The following is a 22,364-nucleotide window of genomic DNA, read 5'->3' as shown; positions in this document are numbered from 1 at the left end:
GGTCGCAGTTTTACCACGGGAAAACCCTATAGCCTTACTTAACTAAGTACTAGTATATTTTCTCTTGTTGCCGCTTAGTAATTCGATTAAATAACTTTTTATACTCCTATATAGTTTCTCTTGAAATTAATACGTATAAATTTTTAATTCTACTTGGAAACACTACTTTTAATTTACTAAAATATTAAAAGTATTGTATACAAATTTATGGCAAGTGGATGTCAGTTTAATTTGAACTAATGGATTACCTGATTAGTCCACTAAAATTAAATGATTAGGCTGAAAATTATAGTAATTCATTACAAATTGGGCTAATTGGACTAGTCCGCTCGGACTGGTGAGTTAAACTTATCAGGTTAAAAATTTACCACTCTAAATGTCTGGATTTTCAAAAATGTATACACACCTACATCTTTAACAAAATCAACATGGTAAATAAATATATATTTATCACAATTAAAAATAGAAAATAAAAATATAAATTGGGTATAAAAAAAGTATCAAATTCGTTAAAAAAAACAAGGTAATGTAATTAATATTTAAGCATTTATTTGTATAAAGAATTCGTATTTATCTTTTTGCTTTCTAATTGGGAATAATATTACTTTCAATCACCTTTTACAAAATGAATGTTTTTTTCATAGAGGAAAAAAAGAAAAAAAAATATAGAGAAATAGTTCAAATAAAATTATATGTACACATAAATATGAAAAATAAGTAAAAATATTATTTTTATACTATTACTTTATATCATCAAATTAAAAACGGTCCGTCCATTATTTAATTAACAGTCAATTTTATTGCCTCTTAGTAATTCGATTAAATAACTTAAATCTCACCTAAGGGTCATTACTTTTTATACTCCCATATAGTTTCTCTTGAAATTAACACGTATGAATTTTTAATTCTACTTGGAATTTGGAAACACTACTTTAATATACTAGAATGTTAAAAGTATTGCATACTGATTTATGTCAAGTTGCTTGCTGTAGGTATATGAATGTCAGTTTAATTTGAACTAGTGGACTGCCCGATTAGTCTACTAAAATGATATGATTAGTGCTGAAATATTATACTCCCTCCGTCATCGATTAATTGTCACCTTTTGATCGGACACAAGTTTTAAGAAATATAAAGAAAATTTGGTTGAAAAGATTAGTGGTATGTGAGACCCACTTTTTAAAATTGGTATTAGAGCATCCTCATCCGTGCTCTTAGCTAAGAGCACGGAGGTGGGCCCGGACCCACTTTTACTCCTTGTCCTTAGCTAAGAGCACAACACCCACTTTCGTGCTCTTAGCTAAGGACAAGCTCAAGGGTCCCACCATTCTATTATTCAATTTAAATACTTCAATTATTAAAATACATTAAAAAATAAAAATTACATAATTAAAATCCTAAAAAATAAAAATTACATAATTAAAATACTAAAAAATAAAAATACATAATTAAAATCCTAGAAAATAAAAAATACATAATTAAAATCCTACAAATTAAAAATTACACACGTGGAAGACTAGTCATCTATCCCCAATTGCCTCTTGAGACCCCGGATCATTTGCTCATGTGTTGCAAGTTGATCCGGAGTCATCCGAGACGTATCGTTCATATAGAGTTGACTCAAGATGGCTCACAACGTGTTGTTCGGGGTGGAGGAGGCACGAAGGGAGCGGGGGCGGGGGCGGATGGAGTCAAGGCGCGACGGCGGGGCGGTTGGCCGCCGCCTTCTTCCTTCCTTGCGGGCGGGAACTGCTCGGGCCGGCGTCGGGGCTACCCAAGTTAGCTCCGGCAAGCTGGGTAGCCACATCATCGGAGGCGCCATCGGATAGGGCAAACGACCTGGACCGTTTGCTTTGGAGGAGCTGGAAGAGGATGCTACTATGCCGCCCCTATACTTCGGACGTAGGCGCCCCTCCGCCAACAATCGAGGTACTTGAACGGTTTGAACTCCTCCCGTTGGTATGCGGCCAAGGCGGCAGTGATGATGTCGAGCTCGTTCGTGCCGCTCCCCGCCGACCGCTCTTCCTTGAGGTAAATCCCCTGGAACTTCCCGATTGCCTCGTTGCATCTGTAGATGCAATTGCGAACTATACTATCATTGCAATAGATGGTTCCCGCCGGCCGGGTTTCATTGTAGAGGCGAGTGATGCGCCACCAATACGTATCCCCGGTTTGGTTCGTGCCGACGTCCGGATCTTCGGAGACTGCCAAGTAGGCTTTGAACATCGCCATCATCTCACCCGGAGTGTACGGGGTGCGGGTGCCACGAACGGGAGGAGTAGGAACAGAAGTAGGAGTAGGAGTAGAGCTGCTGCTCCCTCCCGATCCGGGTTCGGGTGCCCACCCGAACCCGGGGGCGTTTAGGTCGTGCACCGGGTAAGGACGGTAGCCACCCGGAGCTTGCGAACCTTGGGTTTGAGGAGGGGCCGTAAATTGGGTTTCCGGACTATATCCGGCCTCGGAGTCGAACCAATCGTGGTTCCAACCGCGATTGCCGGAGGGGTGATCGCCGGAGCCGGACATTGTGTAGTGTGGTGGGAATTTAGATGAGAGAGTATGAGGAAAAAAGATGAGAGAATGTAGATGAATGATGATAGAATAGATGAGAATGTGATTTTTTTTTGTGTTGAAGTGGGGGTATTTATAGATGAAAATGTGAATTTTGGGGAAAAAAAATTGAAAAATAAATTAAAAGTGGGTAGAAAACGGATATAATTTTTTGGGAAGTGGGAAAATATTTTTTTTTATTTAAAAACATTTTTTAAATAAATTTCGAATTTTTCAAAAAAAAAAAATAAAAAAACGAATTTGCCAACGGCTATGCCGTTGGCCAATCAGAGCGTGCCACGTAGGGCTGCTCAGCGGCACGGACGTGCTCTTAGCTAAGAGCAGCGCCGTGCCGCTGGCACGGACGGACGAGCACCGAAATTCTCACTGCTGCGGATGCTCTTATAATAAAATGTGAGAAAGTGAGTTAGTGGAATGTGGAACCTGCTTACAATTTATGGTAAAAATGAAGTGAGACAATTATTGAGGGACGGACCGAAATGGAGAAGAGTGACAATTAATCGGGAGCGGAGGGAGTAACTCAATTACAAATTGGGCTAATTGGACATTCGGACTGCTGGGTTAAGTTTACTTGTAACTAAATGTCGTGTCTAAGTTATCTCTTATTCGGTTGTTCTTTTCTTAAAAGCTTCACCTGTGGAAATATATTTTGACTTGTCTCCTGTAATATTAAAATTACATTGTATCCCATGATTAAATATCTCAACCTATCTTTGCGACTAATTTAACTTTAGACAAACTCAATTTTAATTTATCTCGACTAATTTAACTTTAGACAAACTCAATTTTAATTTATCTCGACTAATTTAACTTTAGACAAACTCAATTTTAATTTATCTCATACTAGTATTATGTATCATTATTATTTTGTATAACGATTGTTTTGAGTTATTGTATGTAGCACACCCACACTACTAGTAGTTCTCATGCATATGTCAAATTAAAATATATAATGTGACCCGAGAAAGTTACAGTACTTAGGAAGCTGCAAACATTTTTTAAATTAATGTATAAACACCCAAAAGTACGAATTTCATTCAGATCTAGAGATATCGTTCATACTAAAAAAATTAGATTATTTTTTATTTCGAATTTTGTAAAATAAAATTTTAAACTTTTTATAAATTTATTAAAAATATAAGTAATAATCATTTTGAAATAAGTTATAACAATTTCTATACATACAAAATTCTCCTAAAATTTTAATCAGACTGAACCGATTTTATTATTTTATCAATTTTATTCAGTGTCGAACGTATGAATGGATTTTGGGGAACCATGGAACCCCAATAATTTCAAATTTTACCGTTATATATGTTCTACATGCATATATGTATTTACTCGCTAGCTCAAGTGGTGAGCTTCTAGGTATAGCAACTTCCCAGGCCATATTTGATTCCTTACAAGCCTAGTTGAGCTTTTTTATTATTTCAATTTCTATTTTTATTGTTTTTTTATAATATTTTTATATTTCTTCCCGCTTTTATACTCGAAAATTTCATGTTTTATAGTACTTATTATTTTATTAATGAACTTATTTCAAAATTTATGCTATAATTTCAAATTTTCTTTTACCTATTTTTTGTGATGTTTTATTTTTATTTCTCTACAACTATTATACACAAGATTTTCATGTTATTTCCAGGGGTGGATCTACATTCATGGATAGACGGGCAATTGCTCCACCTCATATTTTCATATTCATATATATATATATATATATATATATTGTACTATATTATATCATTTTTTTCCTTTCAATTTCTCACTAAATATCCCTCCACAAATTCTAAAAATTTCCTCATATATAAATTTGTCCCTCTCCTTATAAATTTCTGGCTCCGCCCCTGATTATTTCCAAAAAAATCATAATTAGTGATATTAAATATATACATATCTCTAGTTTTTATATCATTTAATTATTTCTCTCTTATTATTCATCTCCCTCACATCGTTATAATGTCGCAACTTTCGGCTACACCGACATAAAAAAAAATTACCTTGCAATTGTTACCATGAGATTGAACCACATGATACCTTTATACTACTACTAAATGGTTTATTACTCTCTTTTGAATCTAATCATAAAACGTATAACTATGATATTTGGTAATTCATTTTTCGTGAATTTAAATGTTCTTACATCACCAACAATCTAATAGTATGATTAACTTTTGTTAATTTATATAACAAACTTCTTTTAGATAATCAAATTAAATGTTAGCGGAAAACTTCAACAAACTAAAATATTGAAAATCTTTCAATAGTACTTAATGTTGGTTTTGATTACTGAAAACAGTAAAAAGATAACGTATATGTGGAAATTAGATGTTGGTTTTGAATCTTTTGATTATTGAAAAGAGTAAAAAATACTCCATCTTGTCCATGAAATGTTGTTCGTTATTTGCTATTCCAGTCTGCGCGAAATGTTGACAATTTTGCCTTTTTTTTCCATTTAGATAAAAAGAGCTCACTTTCAATTAACTCATTATAAATATGGAATCCATATTCTATCAATTTTTTCTATTTTATTCATTTTTTTTTACATTTATTAAAATTCGTATGGAGTCAAATGCGAACAACATTTTGTGAATACATGGAATACATGAATACGTGGAATTTGGATTCATGAAGTTTCATTACATGGAGATGGAGTAGATATTTTTGAAAGTTTATCAAATTTACTGTCAAATTTCACATCAAACTTTAAATAATCGAGTCGTTGGCTAAAATAATCAGAAAACCTTTTTTATTTATGAAAACATACGAATACGATAGAAATGTGATTAACATAGTTAGAAAATGATTATTGCACTAAAAAATTCGATTAATTAGCAGGAGAGGGAACGTGCGAGCACGCGCCTAGGCCAGCTCCCGGGGAACCGCACCATATTCCCGCCAATCCCCAACCTTAAAACAATGGACTTCTCTTCTCCCTCGTAATTATTTAGGCAAATTTCCCCCAGTGTGAGCAGCAGACGAAATTTCAATCTCGTTGCTGCTTCAATTGTAAGTTAAGCTATCCTGCACAGGATAATGGGCGACAATTTTGAGGAGCACAACAAGCTTCCCGAACTCAAACTCGGTACTATCCAAACCCTAATTTCTTATTCATATTTTTCCGGTGTCATAGATAATCATTTTTATTGTATTTGGTGATAATATCGTTATTAACTTGGGATTCATGTGCTTTAGATGCCAAACAAGCTCAAGGGTTTATCTCATTCTTCAAAAAGCTAGACGCTGTAAGCAATCCATGCACTTCCTTTTATTGGTTTTATCTGGGTGCTAATATTGTTTTATTGTGAAAGTGGTTGGTGATGCATTTAATTTCATTTTACTGTTTGCAGGACCCACGAGCCATTCGATTTTTTGATCGCAAGGTTAGTGCTCCTCATGGAAGCGTGCTTTTCTTGTGTCAGTCTGGTCATGCTATACCTGGAGCAGAAATGTATTTGGTCTGAATATTGAATAGTTGAAAGCCTTATGTTTTGATAAGCTATGCTGTTTGGATGTCAAAAGAGAACACAATTATCTGCTTCAGCATGGGTAGTGCATGAGTGTGATTGAAGGATGTGAAATTTGAAGATAAGTGTAAATATAGGCCACTAAGACCATTCGATGAATCACCAGCACTTGATTGATGGTTTCCGACATTTAAAGGTCGAAGTGTTAGTTATTTTAGATGGATTAACTGCAGTGTCATCACCATGCACCAGTAGACATGCTACCTCATATGTCATTTTTTGTCCCTTTTCCATGACGATTTAACAAATTTAGATAGGCTTGTTTGCAACATATTAATTAACCTTTTTATATCCTGGTGTTTTATCTTTGATCTAAGTGGTTTATGCAAATTAGTCAAATAACTTGGCATTCTTTTCCCAGGATTACTATACTACACATGGCGAGAATGCAACCTTCATTGCCAAGACCTATTACCACACTACAACTGCTGTGCGCCAACTTGGAAGTGGCTCGGATGCCATTTCTAGTGTCAGTGTAAGCAAGAATATGTTTGAGACTGTGGCCCGCAACCTTCTTCTGGAGAGGACCGATCACACTCTTGAACTGTATGAAGGCAGTGGAGCGAATTGGAGACGTGTGAAAAGTGGAAGCCCTGGAAATTTAGGCAGTTTTGAAGACATTCTGTTTGCCAATAATGAAATGCAGGACTCTCCAGCAATTGTGGCTGTCCTAGCAAATTTACGTGAAAGTGGATGTACTGTAGGGTTAGGCTATGTCGATCTTACTAAGAGAGTACTTGGATTGGCTGAGTTCCCTGATGATAGCCACTATACAAATTTGGAGTCAACCCTTGTTGCTCTTGGCTGTAAGGAATGCCTTCTGCCTGGGGATATTGCAAAATCTAGTGATTTTAAATCATTAACTGATGCATTGTCCAGGTGTGGTGTAATGGTGATGGAAAGAAAAAAGGTTGAGTTTAAAGGGAGGGATTTGGTACAAGATCTTGGTAGGCTTGTGAAAGGCTCGATAGATCCAGTAAGAGACCTGCTTGCTGCATTTGAATATGCACCCAGTGCTCTTGGGTGTGTAATGTCTTACGCAGATCTACTTGCAGATGAGACCAATTATGGTAACTACAAGATCCAAAGGTATGATCTTGATAGTTATATGAGATTAGATTCTGCTGCGATGAGGGCACTAAATGTCATGGAGAGCAAATCTGATGCTAATAAAAACTTTAGCTTATTTGGTCTCTTGAATAGAACCTGCACTGCAGGAATGGGCAAGCGCCTACTGCACATGTGGCTGAAACAACCCCTGTTAGATGTAGATGAGATAAACTCTAGGCTGGATTTGGTACAAGCTTTTGTGGAGGATGCTGCCCTACGCCAAGATCTAAGGCAGCATTTGAAAAGAATTTCAGATATAGAACGACTTACGCGCTCTCTTGAGAAGAAAAAAGCTAGTCTAGTTCATGTTGTTAAGCTTTATCAGGTATCCTCTAGTTTCCTTGATATACATTTAATAATTAAATACACAATCTTGAGTCAAATTGTGGAGCAGCCCTGGTTGTGTAGAGATAGTTTGTGTCTTTTGGTATCTAACTATTGGTTACTCTAATGCGTGCTGCTCTTTATCTGATTCTTCACCATTTTCCCCATTTTATAAATGGAGCATCTGTCTCACATAACAAATTTAGGTCCCATGTCTCTTTAAACAATTTTATTCCTTAAGATATTTGCGCAATATTTTTTTGAGATCTGATAACTTTTTGATTGATTGTTAATGCCACTTTCTGAATTACTAGAGAAATACCTATAGATATTGTCAGTTTCATACCTTACATGATTTCTGGTTCTTTTTGTGGCGTGCAGTCTACCATCAGGCTTCCATTCATTAAAAAAGCATTGGAACAGTACAACGGGCAATTTGCTTTGTTGATTAAGGATAGGTACTTGGATCCTCTAGACACATGGACTGATGATAAGCATTTGAACAGATTCATTGCTCTTGTTGAAACTTCTGTCGACCTCGATCAACTTGAGAATGGAGAATACATGATTTCATCAGGGTATGATTCACATTTATTGACTTTGAAAAACGAACAAGATTCTCTGGAACAAGCAATACATGATTTACACAGAAAAGCTGCTAATGATCTTGATCTGCCCATTGATAAAGCTCTGAAACTAGAGAAAGGGACACAATATGGATATGCTTTTAGGATTACCAAAAAGGAGGAGCCAAAAGTGAGGAAAAAGCTCAATGTGCACTTTATTGTTCTTGAAACTCGTAAAGATGGGGTGAAGTTCACAAACACTAAGCTAAAGAAACTAAGTGACCAATACCAGAAGGTGGTTGAGGAATATAAAAGTTGCCAGAGAGAATTGGTTGCCCGAGTAGTCCAAACTGCTGCAAGTTTTTCTGAGGTATCTATTTTTGCATAATCTCTATTGAACGTCATCTGATGGTGTACAATTTATATTACACTGATCGCCATGATATCCATAACCACCACGCTTGTTATCGCTTTTGTTGTTGCTTTTTATTATTGCAGGTGCTATTATGGGTGTTAACCAGCAATCTTTCTTTGTCAGGTGTTTGAAGGATTAGCTTGGACGCTTTCCGAGATGGATGTTTTACTTAGTTTTGCAGATTTGGCTGCTGGGTCCCCCACTGCTTACACACGACCGGCCATCTCTCCATCAGTAAGAGACTAAGAGTTGATTAATCATTCAGATTCTCATGGCAAGAACTAGAGTTTAATTTTTATTTATTTATATATTTCTCAATTTCCCCCAACGATCATGCTACCACTGATTCACAGGATGAGGGAGATATTATTTTAGAAGGGAGTCGGCATCCTTGTGTTGAAGCTCAAGACTGGGTGAACTTTATTCCTAATGATTGTAAACTTGTAAGCTCTTATATCAGGACATCAATAATTTTTTGGCCTTTGTAGAACTGACTCATTCCCTGAATATGATGGTGGTTACAGCTTAGGGGGAAAAGCTGGTTCCAGATTATCACAGGACCTAATATGGGTGGAAAATCAACATTCATACGACAGGTCAATCGCATCTGTAATCTTCTTTCAGTTATTTTCAACTTTTGGACATGCATGATGTCAAATCCTTCTTCTGCGCATTAAAACCTGAGCTGTCCACAACTAGACTATTTTTCATGGACAGAGGGATTATTAACATATGCTAACCTTTTTTACTTTTTATAGGCTCGTGAATCGTAAAAAGAGTTTATTTTTTTGTATAGAAGTATAGAACTTTGGTCACTCTTAACATAAGTTATATCTATATATTTTTATCAGGTTGGTGTGAATATTCTAATGGCACAAATCGGTTCTTTCGTTCCATGTGACAATGCTAGCATTTCTATACGTGACTGCATTTTCGCTCGTGTGGGTGCTGGTGACTGCCAGGTAGATCAGGCTTTCTGGGCTCTTATCATCGCTGCTATTAAAAGAGCTTTTGACATATTTTTCAAATGATAATATGCATATAGTTTAATTTTTTTGTTCATTATGTTCTTTCAATAGCTACGTGGGGTTTCAACATTCATGCAAGAAATGCTAGAGACAGCATCTATCTTGAAAGGAGCAACAAACAGGTCGTTAATCATCATTGATGAGCTAGGTCGTGGCACGTCAACATATGATGGATTTGGTGAGTCTCTCATTTGTTTAAATACTGAACCTGCTCCTGATCCCTCAAAGTGTGCATACCTGAGAATAATGCATAGAAATCAGGTGCAAATTAAAACATTTTGTGTATTTTGCTTGGTCATGCAAAGCTCATAACATTATATGTTTAACATTTTTTTCTATCTAAAATTATCTTTGAGGTTTTTTTGATGGCTCACCATAAATGTGAACAAAGAGAGTGCAAATTGCAGATAAACTCAGCAGCACTGATGACCATGGAGTCCCTCTCTTTTTAGATTTCTTTCATATGCTATCAAGTTAATGATTAAATGAGTAGCCCGTAAGATGGCCGTAGGTCGTAAAGTTGCAGAAGGTACTTTAAGTGTGTAAATCATTGCGAAAACCCTGAATACATTATTTGCAGAATATGAATTAACAGAGTCATCAAGATCACTAAATATGTCTAGGCCTGACACTTGTGCATTTCATATGTTTATTCATAGTCTTGCATATTTATCTAACTATTTTTTGGGTTTCTTGCAATTCAGGCCTAGCTTGGGCAATCTGTGAGCATATAGTTGAAGTGATACAAGCACCCACACTATTTGCAACTCACTTTCATGAGCTGACTGCCTTAGCTCCTGAAAGTGCTAGCAACGAGCAATCTTCCAAGAAACTTCCAGGAGTATCTAATTATCATGTGAGCGCACACATTGACTTGTCAAGTCGCAAGCTTACGATGCTTTACAAGGTCCTCTCCTCTCTCTCTCTCTCTCACACACACACACACACAGTGTATGTGCGTTCCTGCGTTTTCCGTGTTGTGTAGGTGTCTATCTGTATCCCCCCCCCTTCCCTCACACACACACTCACACGATTTACTATTTCAGATACTTGAGATTTCATATAATCTTTTAGTTTCAATTGCCTTTGCTTATTTAAAGGTGTACACACTGCCTCTCATTTTTCAGGTTGAACCAGGAGCCTGTGATCAAAGTTTTGGCATACATGTTGCGGAATTTGCTAACTTCCCAGAAAGCGTTGTTGCCCTTGCCCGAGCTAAGGCTTCTGAATTAGAAGATTTCTCACCAGCAGCAATTTTACCATCTGATCCCAAAGAGGTAATTTGTTGTTGATACCATTAGGATGTTTTCATGCAATTCAACAATGTCTTCTCTTCCCAGAAGTTATAAATAATGATTCATTCCAGGTTGGAACCAAACGGAAGCGAGCAGAGGACTCTGATGATGTAACTAAGGGTGCCGAACGGGCTCGCCAGTTCTTGAAGGACTTCTCTGAGCTACCATTAGATAAGATGGAGTTGGAACAAGCACTAGAACAAGTCAGAAAATTGAAAGAAGGGTTAGAGAAGGATGCAGTTAACAGCTGCTGGCTCCAGAAATTCTTCTAGTACAAAGGTTGGTAAGGAAAAAGAGCCTTCTGCATTAGTTGTTCAAGAAGTTGCACTCACTCCTTCCCTGGTATCGATCTGGTTGCTACTTTCAGATTGATTTTTTGTTAGTAGTATACTCCTATTTGGTATTGTAGTGTGCATTTTGGTAATGGTTTGTTAGGCCCTTGTTTGTTTTGGCTGCACTTCGAGGCCTGTGTTTTGTAGATATGGATGTTGGAAGTTGGAACTCAGTCTTCGTGTTCATATCTATCTAATGCTATCTCATTTTGAAATATCGTTTTCATTACTTATACTTATTATATTAGTTCATTTTATTCACACTCATTTTAAAATAAAATACATAAAAGTAATACTTCCTCCGTCGCATAATAAATGTCAAACTTTCTTTTTTAGTTTGTCCCCAAAAAATGTCACATTTTCTTTTTTGAAAATAGTTCCCTCTCACATTAATATAAATATGTTTTTTCTCTTCATCTACCACACAAAATAACATCTCCTAAAATTTCGTATCATTTTTTAACTATGTCATCTACTACGAGACTGATGGGCTAGTAGTAACTTTTTTTCCCACATTTTTTACTCCCTAGTTACGACTTTTAGAACTCAAGCTGCAGAAAAAGAATGTCTCTATGATTACAGAGGCATGAGGGAGTAGGTTGTCCAATCAAATTTGAAAATTCATATTTTATGAAAAATGAATATGATCTTATTAACTATGAAATGCGATTTAATCTAAAAACATAGTATGAAATTTTATGAAATATACTAAAATCCAAAAATCTAATGCCAAAACCGATCACTTTTTTTTGTAAGAACCCGATTGGAACATCCGAAAATTTTGGAAAAATTGAATCCGATTTGAGCTTAGATATTCAGAAATTGTATTTATAGGTGAAAAGAAAAAAGAATGGGTGAAAAATTACTCCATTATTATCGACTAAAAGAAGAGTTAAAATTATTTAGAGTATAACACAACAACACAAGAGCAGCTCCGGCGTCCGTGTAGAGAGAGACGGAAGAAGAAAGATGGCAGAAGAGTCGGAAAAGAGGTTCGATGAGATAATGAAGAAGCTCTTTCATGCTCCTTCCAATTCCAGAATCAAATCATCCGATGCCAGGTTTCATTCTATTTTTTTCCCCTTTCCTCATATTCCTTCTATTCTGTAATTCCAATTTCATCAAGCTTTGCTCATTTCTGTGTACGGAAACCCTATTTTTCTAAATTTAACTGTGGTGAGGATGTCAGGAACTTGCGAATTCTCTAGTTCGTTAGAAGAGTGTTGTAGTTTATGCTTGTTGAATTACTGATTCATTTACTGCTAGTGGTAATGGTGTTTTCCGATGCAGTGGGGTCGGAGCTCCACAATTAAGCGGCCGGAAGCGGCCTCACTCGTCTTCAGCGGGGAGGAAATTGGTTGGCAATGAATTGGGGGGCTCATTGTCAGTTTTGCCAGCGGCGGGTCAGGCACCAGTCTGCAGGCCTTGGGACCGTGGCGATTTGGTTAAGAGGTTGTCCACTTTCAAGTCGATGACCTGGTTTGCCAAGCCTCAGGTTTGCCAATTTTCACGACCTTTATTATCTATCTAGATTGAATGCAGTGTGGATGTTGGATTGTGATTTGTGATATCATACAATGATAAATGTTTTGCTATAGTGAATGTGCTTGTGTTGCAATATCGTGGAAGCCTTTTGATTTTGGGAGAGCGGATCTGAATCTGCTTAGTGTACTTCTGCTTGACAATGTTGGCATTATGGAATGCTTGAAATTTTCTCTCTCTCATTTTAATGTCACTCCTTACTATTAATAGCGAATGAGGTCTCTGCAAATGCTTATGTCCTAGTTCAGTGAAAAGATAATGCCCTTCTCTATTTTCACTACAAGGACAAGCATTTATGTGATTCTCGCTTTTAAATCTGTACTTTTTTTGTATTTGAAATTTAGAAATAACATAATCCATCCTTCTAGGTGGTCAGCCCTTTGGAATGTGCTAGAAGGGGTTGGGTTAATGTAGATATGGACACAATTGCTTGTGTCTCATGCAATACACGCCTCCTCTTTTCTACTCCATCAGCTTGGGGAAAGCAACAAGGCAAGTCACACTTTCTTGATTGGCTCTTTTGTTGAACTATTATTATTGGCTAGTTTTCTTTTTGTTTGTAAACTTATTACTTTTCTTCTAAGGTACGACATGATTGTTTGTGAGAACATATGAAGATATAACTTTAGTACTGTCCCTTAATCCAGATTCCTTTTGGTTCATGTGTTACCAGTTGAGAAAGCAGCTATGGTATTCAGTTTGAAGCTGGAAGGAGGGCATAATTTACTGTGCCCTTGGACTAATAACTCCTGTGCAGAAGAACTTGCTCAGTTTCCGGTTCTATCCAGGGCGAGCTTGATCGAGGACTACAAGGGGCGAATTTTATCACTATCACAGCTAATAGCTCTTCCTGTTATTGTCCCTGTGGCCATTGATGACTTGATAGCTTCTCAACTGGAGAAATTTCTCAGTGACTCTTCAAGTTTGGGGTATCATGAACCACTTGAAAGCTCTGGGACAGAATCTTCTGGGCATGTACTAGCAACTAGTTCTTCCATCTTGTACTATCAGGTTTGGAAGCAAATTATAACAAGTCAGAATTCCATTAGCAAAGTTATCTCACCTTTAAGAAGCCCATGTCTCTAAGTCCTAGATTGTCAGCATAATGTGTTCAGCTAATCATGCAAATGTTCAGAAGAGGATGGAAGCTTAAGTCCTGGGAAGTGGGAAGTGTGCCCCTCTGAATATCCAATACTACTTGTAGATGATCTATATACTTAATTTTGTTTTAATATATAGTAGTATTAATCAATAATGCTCGGGGTGAATGATAAAAGTACTAATTTGGAGAGCAGAATCTAGTAAAGTTTTTAGAGACATTTTCCACTCCCTAAAAACATCTCTGGTGTATTTATTCTTTTTTCAGTAAATTTAAATACTAAATAGTTTATTGTAATTTAGATGACTAAACACTGGAAGGTAGGGGAGAATATTTTTGTTAAGATTCTATTGGACACATTCCTTGTTGCATGGAAGCGGACGGAATGTAACCCAGGCTCAGCTTGAGGAACTGAGTCCAAAGCTACTGTTAGCTATCAATGTAGCTGCACATCACTTTTTCTTCTGGATCAAATACTGATCATGTCTGAATGAAACATCTGATGTATGTTTTGGTTAGAGCATACATTGTCTGACTCTTGTCTATATCAGATAATGTAATTAGTTGTGCATAGGAGTTTCAATAACGTTCTCTTGATATTAAGATGTGTCCTTAACTGGATCTTGTATATTGTTTGTTCTTTCAGTTAGTTGTTTATAACTGTACCATTTAAAGTAAAGAATAGTGACTTTGGGAAGTGTACAGGCACAGAAGCTGATCAGTTTACTTGGCTGGGAACCTCGTATATTACCTTACAGAGTTGACTTCAAGGATGGGCAAAATTATGATATTAAAGATGCCAATGTAACAATTGCAACAGGACACAAACCGAAAGATAATATCCAGTCTTCAAGTGAGGACTCGGACCCTTCTAGTGAGCTGCAGGTTGATCCTAGTTGTGTTGTTCTCGATTGCAAGTTATGTGGGGCCAGCGTTGGATTATGGGCTTTCACTACTATCCCACGGCCTTTGGAGTATATAAGATTTGTGGGGTTTACAGAAGTTACTGATAAAGGTATTACCGCCCATGATGAGGCTGGTGCAAAGGAAGGTTCTTCAGACAATCGAATATGCACTGGAAGTAGTGGAGGTATTGGGAATACTGGTAACAGTGCTTCAACATCATCAGGGTTCACAATTGCTGGTGGTCCTCCACCTGCGTCGCTAAACTATGGTGCAACCATATCTTTACCCATTGTTGGCCGCAATTTGAGAGCAAGATTGCCAATAAAAACTGGAAATAAAGATCACTCAGATGTACAAGTGGAGGATCAGGCGGTAGTGCAACAAAGTGAAACCATCAGTGCTGAAGAAACCTTTGTAACCATAGAGCCAAATGCCATTGCAGACAAACCATTGGAGGCTCCTGAATCTGTTGCAGAAGGCACTAATTTGAATTTGTCTGGAACAGAAGAGGGAGTCAATTCAGCAGCTGCTGGTGAATTATCTAGCTCAACCCCTGAGGATATTACCTCAATTACAAATGCAGGAGAGCTTGAGCCTCACAGAGAACAAATGTCCGGAAACCAAGAAGAAGGTGGCAGCTACGGGAAAAACTATGTGGATAGTCTTGGGATAGGGGCTTCACAGAGTGAGAAACCTATGCTCTTTAGTACAAGTAAGTTACTTCATCTCTCGAACTTTCTAATTCTGTTCCCTTTTTTTTCTGGGTATCATGTTTCTCGGCTAGTTTTATATTTAGCCATTATGTTTTAGATTTCCTCATATTTATCTAAGGAGCTTGTGTGCATACATGTTTCCATCCTACAAGTGTCTCATGTCTTTTAGACATGGGTTAAGAAAAAGGTGATTAGAGTATAAAGTGTATTGCCCTACATGTGTTCTCAGAGAGAGAGAGCGCGAGAAGTCTGAGACAATTACAGCCCTTATTGTTTCCTAAATGGAATGAGACAACTCAAAAAGGAAAGTGAGACACATCGAATGGGACAGAGGGAGTATGTTACAGACGTTTCTAATTTGTCTTGCATTCTACCTCACCCAGAGTTCAATGGAGAAATGATGCATTTTTATTAATTCCAAAGGAAATAAATCTCTATTGAAATTACTATGATACGAAATCTCGTGCAGTCCTTGTCTCATATTCGTTGAAATTCTTGCAGTAAACATTTATTACACACCAAAGCCTTATTATAATCTGTTATTATGTTGTTGATGGATAAAGTTACTTATCTCACTCTTGCAGGAGAGCATAAGAAATTATTATCTTTTAGTAAACCGATTGAGTTCGACCCAATCAAACAGCACAGACACTTTTGCCCCTGGATTTTGTCTACTGGAAAATCTGCTCCTGGATGGCTACAGACACTATCAGCTTTAGAAGAAAACAAGGAGCTCAGCAATGTGTGTTCATCAAGCTTGGTAGAGGTAATGAACTGCAGTATCAGTCATTGTTAGAGCTTTTCTGGCCTTTCTAATTAGCGCTGAAACCTATTCAACTGTCAGATCTGCTAAGAGAAATGGGGGAAGGCACAGGTCTAACCCAAGTTTAGTTTCAAAATGAGGACATCTCTTCCTGGGAAAAATAACAGCTTTCCTGCTTATAAACCTTAAAACATTACTGACACCCAACATCCTTAAGATACTTGACCTGCAATGACTCCTAAGAGCGCACATGCGTGTCGTGTGATTTGCTTTGCTTTCTCTTGGCGCATCTTCATTTGGTTACTTATATTTGATTGTGTAGGTGGATGACCCACTTGAGTCTGTGAGGACACTATTCACATCTCCTGACAAGAAGAGAGCCAAAATTTGTGGTGGGAGCTGTTAAATTACCACTCGTAACATCTTTGTGTCTTAAATTAGTCTTCTGAAAGCGGTGGACACTCTGGCTTCCCTCAGCATCAGAGCCCTTCAACTCCTACAACTTGTGACCTGCCAATTTCTTCTTTGTTTCCCCTTATTCTTGAAGAAAATTTTACTTAGCAGGGAGTAGTAGGATTGGCTAGAACAGAAATTTTTAGGTGAGATTTTCATAATCACCTCATAGCTGGTTTGTATCATCATTAATATGTTTGCTCATAGACTCTTTCAACTGTAGAAGTTGAAGGAAATGGCTTGCTATCCCACAAATATACCTTTTTCTCTGTAGATCATGTTCGATTTATGTTCTTAACGAAATCGAGGCGGACGAGGGGATTACGATTGGGAGATGTGGAGGCCGAGAGGAGCGGGAATCATGGTTTTTGTTGGGTTGAGATTATCTGCTTGGAATATGAACGTTGATTGATGTTTGTGGATAGATAAATTCACTTGGATCATTTATCTTCATTCCAATATTAATCTTTTAGTTTTGCTGTTTTTCATTTTTTTATTTTATTTTAGTTTTTACTTTTACAATGATTAATCATGATTTATATCAATTAAAGTTAAATATCTGTAAATTGTTACTCACGTAATAAAAATTGTATCACGTATAATTCATCCATAGATCAATTATTTGGAGATTTAAACATGTACAATGCCGACAAAACTTACATAATTTATGCTATATCTCAAACAAAATTAATGTATCATAGATAGGCAAACAGTTAAAACGGCGCTCCATACAACTCATTCCATCACCCAACAATAATTCTTCCTTGCAATTTCTTCAATCAGAAAACTTTGAGACCAACTTTTCCACATGAATTATGATATCGTCAATCCGAGGCCGGACCGTAGCTTGGGACTGCAACATCCATTTTACAAACTGGTGAAGTGCATCTGGGTAAGGTGGATTGGGACCGGCTGGCCACTTTACTTGGGCGTTTACGATAGCAAGTTGTAAGCTCCCACCTGATTCTCCGAGTGCATATTCAAAAGGAGACTCACCATACCTGGAAAATGCATCATTCGATATGTGAAATTCTCTTGGTGATTATACATAGACAAATGATGCTGAAGACTTGATGTCCAGATAAGGAAAAAACAGTTCTTACATTATGGCAAACAACGTGCAGCCTAACGACCAGATATCAGTCCTCTCATCTATGTCTGCATGACTTGGGCAATCCCACAATTCAGGAGCTCGGAATGGAGCAGAACAGTGTTCGGAAGCCCACTCCTACATGATCGACATTAATAGATTATAAGAAAATGTAACAATGAAATGCAAACCACGACCAATATGACAGTTTAATTTATTGATGAGATATGGCAGTAGAAAGGGAAAAAAGGGCACCAAATTGGTCTGCATATATATGATTAGTTCAGATTATATTTAAATTACCAGATACCAAATTGAAAAGCTCTTAAAGTTGGGGACACAAAACAGGATTAACCATAACATCCTATGATGATCGAAATTAAATAATTCAATGAATGATTTGAGGATTTTAAGCAGCAACTGACATGGCGAAGTATAAGAATGCAATGCTAGCTTTAAAATTAAAATGGAACCTGAAGTTGTAATGCTTCTGAACGACTACGGATTTGCTTTCTTGCAGGACGGGCACTACCAAAATCCATCAATATGGCTACAGGTGGGTGGCCTTTCCTGCGTGTCACAAGGACATTGCCAGGTTTGACATCATTATGTGCATAGGGAGGGTCAAAACTGTGCATATGCTTAAGTCCTGCACAAAGCTGCAGATGAACAATATGCTGGTAAATTGTTTCTTCATACTTTGATACAAGTATAGCCATAGAGAGATATGTCACTGCGTATTAACTGTTAAGTTTTTTTTTTATTTCCAAACATCCCGATGCAACAATTTTAACTTCATATGCAGTAGAAGACTGGAACTCCACACTGAATGCTTACCAACAATACTGCAACACAGTAGCATGAATGCATGTTTCGATGTGAAAAGAAAGAAATGATCGGAAACAGGAAATCAACAAAAGATGTCTTTTAAACATTTTCTGAAAATAAAAAAGTACCTTAGCATAGAACCAACATACATGATATACACCTAATGTTCAGCAAAATGGAGGTATAATTCTTCCTTCATATTTACCTGATGAAGTATCTTAAGCACATCCGAGGTGGAAAAGAACTCCTTCTTAGCTTTCATAGCCGTGGTGTTGTCCAATAATGTTCCGTCCAAATGAACAGGAAACAACAAGTAAGCTTCATGCTTCCAGGACTGATCTTGTGAAGTCTGATCAACAGAACAGATTGTTATTCAGATAACTAATCCTGTGAGAATAAAAAGATGCACTTAAGGAAGAGCAAGGATCTTTTCCTTGAAACAAATGATATGTCATTCATGATTCACCATCTATCACTTTCCAATATATTAAAATAAAAATCCGTAGCAAGATCTTGCCAAGAATAATGTAAAATTGGAATGTGTATAGAAGAATTTTATCACTTCATGGGCCAATCACTTTGTTCACTTTTCAGATCTGATTTTTTAAATATAATATTTGTTTCACACCTGTAAAGCATTTACATCTAAAAGAAATCCTTATAATGGCCAAACATACTCGCAAAATTAAAACCCAAAGATGATACTATTGACTTTCATTATTAGAAAAGTGGCCCAAAAGTTAATAAAACTTGGAGTACTGCAGCCTTCAAAATGAGTTAATACTATTAGGAGGCGTTTGATCTAGGTAAGAAGGGATGACTGATAAAATATCCTAACTTAATCAAATGTTCGGTTTGCAAGATTAGGCCCAAGCTGGATAACTCGGCCCACGCCTTAAATTCAATTGGATGATTAATTTATCACTCCAAATTGGGTTGATGATTTAATCATCCTTCATTCTAAATGCAAAAGTCCAATACCCTCACAATAATAATTATTGGTTATTTTTGTCCTTGATTTTATGTACTTTTTGCATGATTATAAAAAAGGAATCCTAATTTTTTTTATTATTATTTTTGCATTTTAGCCGTAATCCTTCCATTTATCATACAACAATCAAGCAATCCAACCACAAAACTTAATAAGCCATTCCAACTCTATTCCATCACTCCTACTCATCTAATCCATAATTCCCTTACAAGATAAAAAGAAATCCAATTGCAGAGCAACTGCTCCAATAAGTATCTTGCTAGCGAAACATATTATTTATTTCAATAAAAATATAAAAGAAAATTTTAATCTGTCATATTGCAACTCAGAATCACTAAGAACGGGCCACCTGGCTGGATCTGTTTACATCACTTCTCCCATACAGCATGCAAGTGTATAGTACTAAAAGGTTTCAAGTTAATTGCCTCCTTAATCAGAATATCTCACTTCAGCTCAAAGCTGTAACCTTTCTATCAAACATCAAATACATGCTTGCTGGTATGAAATGATAAAGACCGCAGAAACCAACGAGAACAGCAATTACCTTGACTGCAATGATTGCATGATCCAGAAGAGGAAGCAAATTAGGATGGTTAAACTGAGATGAAACACGTATTTCATCCCTCACCATCTCTAGCTGATCGCTGTTTTGAATCAGCACTTTCTTCATTGCATATGTTCCATCACCTGCATAATGAAACACACCATGTAGAGTCAAATCCGAGCATTGTTATGCCTACGCAGCTGAACTCAACCATGCCTCCTCTAAAACAGATAAGTATGAACCAAGGTACTTCTCACGGAGCTGAACTCAACCATGCCTTTAATTGTAAAATTTAGCCATAATTTTTTCCATTTAACTACTACACTACTACACAGTCTGAGTAGACTTTGGGCTGCTCCTCTACTTCTATCCTATATGAAACTGATTAGATTAACCTTATAGGCAAGAAGTTCTTACTCGATTGGCTACCTATCCAAACAAGTTCTCAGTCATCTTTTTGCATCATCAATTGAGCAATTCAAGTAGCTAAATAGCTTATCACATCTTCTTGTCATCAATTGAGCAATTCAAGTAGCTAAATAGCTTATCACATCTTCTTGTCCAAGCAGATCCAACTTTAGTTCGTCACAAATTAACTAAATAGTAATTACCAACTTCACACTTGCAGATCCTACTTAAATTTAGCAATACATAAGCCCTACGATATTTTACAAACAGTAGATCCTAACACAACATCAAATTCTAAGCAGGGAACTCCATACGTCTCATTAATCTATTCTATCACTTACTGCAGCGTATAAAGTTAATTCAATCAACAACTCGAGTAAAAATCGAATCACCAATAGACACAAAACACTAGCAAAACCCCAAAAACCGCGGATCAGGCGATGGAATGTGAAAAATTACCGGAGATATGCGAAGAATCCTTGATTTTGGCGGAAATGCCAGCGGCAGGATTGGAAGGATCGGAGATGAGCTCCTTGACGAGGAAAACGAAGGCAAAGCCGCCCTCTCCGAGCTGGCGTAGAATCCTGAAACGGTTCTCGTTGATCCAAACATCACCACCGCCATTGACGGCGTCGTAGAGAGCATTCAAACCGGAGAACGAGCACCCCATCTCTCTCTCCGATTCTCAATCAGAGAGAATCACTAACTCCGTCGAACTCGAATCCCCAATTCAAAGCAGAATCAGAGATCTGCGCCTATTTGTTTAAGAGATTGAGACTCGCGCACGCACCTTCCATTTTCTATAACGTCTTTGTAGCTTGCTGCAATAAACAAATGGAAACATTATACAATAATGTTGTAATTAATTCACATAAATAAATATTGCCAAAATATGGAAACATGATGTCATTATTTCGCACATAAATACTTGATTTTGTAAGCTGAAATATTAAATACACGGAACTGAAAAATTTATTACCGATGTTAGAGATTTTCATACCTAAATGCACTCTAATCTCCTATAAAGTAAATAAAAATAATATGTTTACTTATTTTTCATATTTATGTGTACATATAATTTTATTTGAACTATTTTTCTATATATTTTTTTCTTTTTTTCCTCTGTGAAAAAAACATTCATTTTGTAAAAGATGATTGAAAGTTTAGTGGAGTATTATTCCCAACTAGAAAGCAAAAAGATAAATACGAATTCTTTATACAAAAATTAATTACATTACCTTATTTTTTTAGGAATTTGATACTTTTTTTATACCCAATTTATCATTATTTTTTATTTTTAGTTGTGATAAATATATACTTATTTACCATGTTGATTTTGTTAAAGATGTAGATGTGTACATTATTGGAATCCCAGGCATTTAGAGTTAGAGTTGTAAATCTTTAATCTGATAAACTTAATCCAAATACTTTTAATACCTCCGTTCCTCAAATTTTTACACAATTTACTATTTTGGTCTGTCCCTAAAAATTTGACGCACTTCACTTTTTACCATTTTTTTTAGTGGATCTCATATTCCACTAACTCATTTTATTATAAAACTAATACTTTAAAAGTAGGACCCACATCTCACCAACTTTTTCAATTCATTTTCCATTACATTTCTTAAAATTCGTGTCAGGTCAAAATGTGTCAAATTTGGAAAACGGAGATAGTAATATTTAGTAAATTGAAAGTAGTGTTTCTTAGTAGAATTAAAAATTTATACACGTATTAATTTCAAGAGAAACTATATAGGAGTATAAAAAGTTATTTAATCGAATTACTAAGCGGCAACAAGAGAAAATATACTAGTACTTAGTTAAGTAAGGCTATAGGGTTTTCCCGTGGTAAAACTGCGACC

General features: G+C 36.5%; 3 protein-coding genes across 7 annotated transcripts; 2 read left to right on the top strand and 1 right to left on the bottom strand.

Moving 5' to 3' along the window:
• Positions 1-5,399: 5,399 nt before the first annotated feature.
• LOC125216977 (DNA mismatch repair protein MSH2) lies at positions 5,400-11,380 on the top strand. Of its 2 annotated transcripts, none has more exons than XM_048118781.1 (13): positions 5,400-5,653; positions 5,764-5,813; positions 5,919-5,951; positions 6,457-7,530; positions 7,911-8,465; positions 8,634-8,744; positions 8,864-8,923; positions 9,035-9,106; positions 9,362-9,472; positions 9,590-9,716; positions 10,243-10,445; positions 10,666-10,815; positions 10,905-11,380. In XM_048118781.1, exons 1-13 carry the CDS (start codon positions 5,605-5,607, stop codon positions 11,103-11,105), a joined length of 2,796 nt encoding a protein of 931 aa, XP_047974738.1. In that variant the 5' UTR covers positions 5,400-5,604; the 3' UTR covers positions 11,106-11,380. The 2 variants fall into 2 exon arrangements, with proteins under 2 accessions (XP_047974738.1, XP_047974737.1); XM_048118780.1 differs by having other exon boundaries at positions 8,864-8,953.
• A 495-nt stretch (positions 11,381-11,875) lies between these two features.
• LOC125216978 lies at positions 11,876-17,129 on the top strand. Of its 4 annotated transcripts, none has more exons than XR_007175535.1 (8): positions 11,876-12,226; positions 12,456-12,660; positions 13,076-13,199; positions 13,381-13,718; positions 14,512-15,424; positions 16,010-16,191; positions 16,511-16,787; positions 16,916-17,129. XR_007175535.1 is itself a non-coding variant. In XM_048118782.1 (7 exons), exons 1-7 carry the CDS (start codon positions 12,135-12,137, stop codon positions 16,592-16,594), a joined length of 1,938 nt encoding a protein of 645 aa, XP_047974739.1. In that variant the 5' UTR covers positions 11,876-12,134; the 3' UTR covers positions 16,595-17,129. The 4 variants fall into 4 exon arrangements, 2 of the variants coding, with proteins under 2 accessions (XP_047974739.1, XP_047974740.1); XR_007175534.1 differs by having other exon boundaries at positions 16,865-17,129; XM_048118782.1 differs by having other exon boundaries at positions 16,511-17,129.
• Positions 17,130-17,219: 90 nt separating this feature from the next.
• On the bottom strand, positions 17,220-21,328 carry LOC125216983 (probable serine/threonine-protein kinase DDB_G0291350). The gene is made up of 6 exons (XM_048118787.1): positions 20,962-21,328; positions 20,095-20,237; positions 18,765-18,908; positions 18,205-18,390; positions 17,745-17,869; positions 17,220-17,642 (listed from the first exon to the last, which is right to left on the bottom strand). The coding sequence occupies exons 1-6, from the start codon at positions 21,170-21,172 to the stop codon at positions 17,417-17,419; spliced, it is 1,035 nt and encodes a 344-aa protein (XP_047974744.1). The 5' UTR covers positions 21,173-21,328; the 3' UTR covers positions 17,220-17,416.
• Between the last annotated feature and the right edge of the window lie 1,036 nt (positions 21,329-22,364).

Source organism: Salvia hispanica, chromosome 3 (assembly GCF_023119035.1).
Source record: "Salvia hispanica cultivar TCC Black 2014 chromosome 3, UniMelb_Shisp_WGS_1.0, whole genome shotgun sequence".
In the NCBI taxonomy this organism is placed as follows: domain Eukaryota; kingdom Viridiplantae; phylum Streptophyta; class Magnoliopsida; order Lamiales; family Lamiaceae; genus Salvia; species Salvia hispanica.
The sequence above is the reverse complement of the archived record's forward strand: the minus strand, read 5'-3'. Positions and strand labels throughout refer to the sequence as shown.